At 36.2% G+C, this 4,601-nt stretch overlaps 1 protein-coding gene across 1 annotated transcript in view; it reads left to right on the plus strand.

Annotated features, from left to right (window-relative positions):
- RGS17 (regulator of G-protein signaling 17) overlaps window positions 1–3,966 on the plus strand; it is a 35,592-nt gene extending 31,626 nt beyond the window's left edge. The window contains exon 4 of the mRNA XM_011996789.1: window positions 2,926–3,966. Coding sequence (XP_011852179.1) covers window positions 2,926–3,114 — 189 coding nt within the window. The 3' untranslated portion in view covers window positions 3,115–3,966. The remainder of the gene's footprint in view (window positions 1–2,925) is intronic.
- Window positions 3,967–4,601: the final 635 nt, after the last annotated feature.

The following is a 4,601-nucleotide window of genomic DNA, read 5'->3' on the forward strand; positions in this document are numbered from 1 at the left end:
ATTCTCCTACCTCAGCCTCCCAAGTAGCTGGGACTACAGGCACCCGCCACCATGCCCAGCTAATTTTTGGTATTTTTAGTAGATACGGGGTTTCACCATGTTAGCCAGGATGGTCTCAATCTCCTGGCCTCGTGATCCACCCGCCTCAGCCTCCCAAAGTGCTGAGATTACAGGCCTGAGCCACTGCACCTGGCCTCTGAAATATATTTCTTAAATAATACTTGGAAGTTGAAATTACTTCTTGATCCACGGGTTGCAGAATGGATGTTGTGTTAGGCATGAAAACAATACTAATTTCCTTGTGCATCTTCATCAAAGCTCTTGGATGACTAGAAGCATTGTCAATGAGAGGTAAAACTTTCAAAGGAATCTTTTTTCTTTGAGCAGTAGGGCTTGACAGTGGGCTTAAAACATCCAGCAAGACATGCTTTAAACAGATGTGCTGTCATCTAGCCTTTGTTGTTCCATTTATAGTTCACAGGCAGAGTAGATTTAGCATAATTCTTAAGGGCCCTAGGATTTACAGAATGGTGAATAAGCATTCATTTCAGTTTAAAGTTACCACTTAGTATTAGCCCTTAACAACAGAGTCAGCCTGTCCTTGAATCTTTGAAATCAGGCATTGACTTCTCTCTAGCTCTGAAAGTCCTAGATGGCATCTTCTTCCAATATAAGGCTGTTTTGTCTATATTGAAAGCCTACTGTTTAGTGTAGCCACCTCTATCAATTATCTTAGCTAGATCTTCTGAATAAATTACTGCAGCTTCTACGTCAGCCATTTGCTGCTTCACCTTGAAGTTTTATGTTATGCAAATGACTTCTTTCCCTAAACCTCATGAACCAACCTCTATGAGCGTCAAACTTTTCTTACACAGCTTCCTTACCTCTCTCAGTCTTCACAGAATTGAAGAGAGTTAGGACCTTGCTCTGGATTAGGTTTTGGTTTAAGGAAACGTTGTGACTTGTTTGATCTTCTGTCCAGGCCACTCAGGCTTTTTAAATTTCAGCAACAGGCTGTTTTGCTTTCTTACTCACATATTCACTGGAGTAGCACTTTTAATTTCCTTTGAGAACATTTCCTTTGCATTCACAACTTGGTTAACTTTCAAAAGAGGCCTAGCTTTTGGCCAGTCTCTGCTTTCGACATGCCTTCCTCACTAAGTTTAACCATTTCTAGCTTTTTATTTAATATGACAGATGTGTGAATCTTCGTTTCACTTAAACACTTAGAGGCCACTGGCGGGTTATTAATTGGCCTAATTTCAATATTGTTTTTCTCCGTGGGAAATAGTCAGGCCTGAGGAGAGGGAAAAAGATGTGGGAATGGCAGGTCAGTGGAACAGTTAGTATTCACACCATAGTCATCAATTAAGAATTAACTAAGTCTTATATGGGCATGGTTCATGGCCTCCTAAAACAATTGCAAGAGTAACATCAAAGGTCACCTTAAAATATATAATAATGATGAAAATTGTGAAATATTATGGGAACTACCAAAATGTGACACAGAGACACAAAGTGAGCACATGGTATTGGAAAAATGGTGCCAGTCGACTTGCTTGACACAGGATCACCACAAGCCTTCAATCTGTAGTAAACACAGTATCTGCGAAAAACAATAAAGGGAAGCGCAGTAAAATGAGATGTCCCCATATGAGTTGGTCTGGCTAAACCACAGAAATGTAGTCCGGGTTGCCATCTCCCAACAAATCTAGTAGTCATCCCTGGGGTGTAGCAAATCAACCCAATTCCATGTGGTCTATTGAGCTCAGGAACCTGGGGACACTAGATGGAATAGGAGAGGCTTCAATAAGAGACTGTATTAGTTCCCAGACTTAGTCCAAACAGTGGTGGGAAAAGAAGCCAGAACTAAAAGGCATGTGCAGAATGCTTATGACAACATGTTTAAATATAAATATGGAAGGTTTGTATGTGAATATATCATGAAATAACTGTGGTTCACAGGTCCTATTCCTTGCTAAATAGTGAGGATCGAGGAAAACAATCTGGACTCTGGTTATTTACCACTTGTGGGGTTGTTCTAACATGGTATTTCAGTGCAGAGCTTTAGTTCTGTTCCTCCAACCATGCCTTTATTGCCAAGTATTTTTCCCCATTTCCCTTTCCAACATATTTTACCAGTTCCAAGAGGATTCACATTTAGTGAGGAAGAGGGAAAATCCTAAATCATTGCAGAATTTAATTTCTGTACACTTTTCAAATAACACTGCATTGATTATCTTAATGTTTATTCTGCATTCCTATTCTTATATCTCCTCTCAAAGATTTCACTCCAAGCAATTGATCTGCTTCATCGTTAGTAAGAGGTCTTTGGATGTATAAGAATGTTTGCTAGTCCTTGCCAGGCAGATGTGAGATATGAAGCATACCCGCTCATTGCATGCCCTGCCACACTCTTGGTTTCCTACTTTTGACACAGTAGGACTTGTCGGGATACAAAACTGTGGGGAGTTGGCATTTTATATGCATGTTAATTTTTGCCAGGGAACTCTTTTCTGCCAGTAGATTTTTATCTTCTTATCAATATTGCCAGCCTCCACCAATCACAGAATAGGAGGAGGTGAATTCATATTCTAGCTAGGAAATTTCGGGTACTTCGACCATGATTAGAAATTGTCAAAAACTCCTGAATGAATGCATAGAAACCGTAAAACCAAGTAAGCAAAGACATCTGTAAACTAAATTTCTGGTTTAAAAGACTTAATTTCCTTTTTTTGTTGTTGTTTAGTGCAAATTTTGAAGGAGAAAAGTACATAAGGTTTTGTAGTGTGAAAAGATGAACTCAAGACTTCTGGTAGTTGAATTTGCTCTTTGAAGTTTCTCTAAAATGTCACAAACTTACAGTTACTTAATTGAGGTCTTTTGAAAAAAATGTTATTTAATGTATTTGCTCTTTCTTTTTAGGTCAGTCTTGATTCTCGAGTTAGAGAGGTGATCAATAGAAATCTGTTGGATCCTAATCCTCACATGTATGAAGACGCCCAACTTCAGATATATACTTTAATGCACAGAGATTCCTTTCCAAGGTTTTTGAACTCTCAAATTTATAAGTCATTTGTTGAAAGTACTGCTGGCTCTTCTTCTGAATCTTAATGTTCATTTAAAAACAATCATTTTGGAGGGCTGAGATGGGAAATAAAAGTAGTTAAATAACATCAGAAACTGGGTTCCTGGAGAACTACAGTTTAGCATTCCTCAGGCTACTGTGAAAACACAACCATTATGGTCTTTGTCTCCATTTTTATCAAGGTTTTCCATGGTTAAGTTTGGAGAAAATACCACACAAAACAATGAATTGCCAAATCGTTTGTTTTATTCAACACTCATTCTACTTGCAAGCAAAGTGTATTTGTAGTCCTATGAACAGTCTCCTCGTGTATCTCCAGAGACTGCATGTGCAAAGTAAAACTGCTTCATTTGCCACGTAGTTGTTGTAATATTTAATCCAATAGCATAACTTATATCTGTATTTAAGGACTTTTGTGCAATATGGTCTTAAGAAATAATTGCCAAAAAAATCGGCCATGGTTTGCATTTTTTAACATAATCTAAGACAGAAAAAAGCAATTTTTACAATGTAACAATGGTATTCAACATTCTATATACTGTGTTTAGTACACTAATTTTGAAGCCAATATTTCTGTACATGAAAAAGAGCTATTTATCTCTGTTTGTTGGAAAATCCTATTGGGGATTCCTCTGGTTGTTCACTGCCAAAACTGTGGCATTTTCATTACAGGAGAGTTTACTATGCTAAAAGCAAAAAACAAAAAACAAAAAAAAAGAAGAAAAAAAAGCACAAAACAATTTGAAGATATCCTATCTCAATGACAAATCAAAGAGTGATACTGCTTTTAATTGTAATAGAAGAAAATGAATTTATGTATATATCAGATGTCCAATACTGTAATTAATTTATTAAAGACTGGCTCTCCAGTTTTAAAATGGTTGTGTAAAGTTATGTACTTCAGCAAGAAAAAAATAATAATAAGCTTGATAACTTAGTTTTGGAATATAAACAAAAGGACTTAATAAAGGAATGCCTACATGTAGCACTGTAAAACATTTTGATGAATAGCATCTGTCCTGTGGCATATTTTCCTTGAAAGTGAAATCCAGTGAAAAGCTGTTTTTACCAGGAAAAGTTTTATAAGGGTTATGAAGAAAATAATTCTCTACTTCAGACCTTAACTGTTTTCACAGAATATCTTAAGGATGACATTTTAAAGATGTTTAAACCAAACTATTCGTTTTCATCCATAATTAAAAGGCAGTACAGTGCTCAAATTTTCCAGCTGCCATATTATTTTTTATAAGTACACTAAATCTTTACGACAAAAACACTTGCCTGACATTGTCATGTACTTCTGACCTTCAAGGAAACAATATTCTGTCATGCAGAAAAGTGATAATTAAAATAATCAGTGTCATATTTATATCAAAGTGTTACATTTGAATATTAATATCCCCTGAAGACTATTTTTTTAATATTAAAGTGAATGAATATAATACTGAGTAACCTAAAATGAAAGTTTTAAAAAGATTTATATCCATTGAGAACACTGGCCTTATATTAAGGA

The sequence above is a fragment of the Mandrillus leucophaeus genome, unplaced genomic scaffold (assembly GCF_000951045.1).
Source record: "Mandrillus leucophaeus isolate KB7577 unplaced genomic scaffold, Mleu.le_1.0 Scaffold524, whole genome shotgun sequence".
NCBI lineage: Eukaryota > Metazoa > Chordata > Mammalia > Primates > Cercopithecidae > Mandrillus > Mandrillus leucophaeus.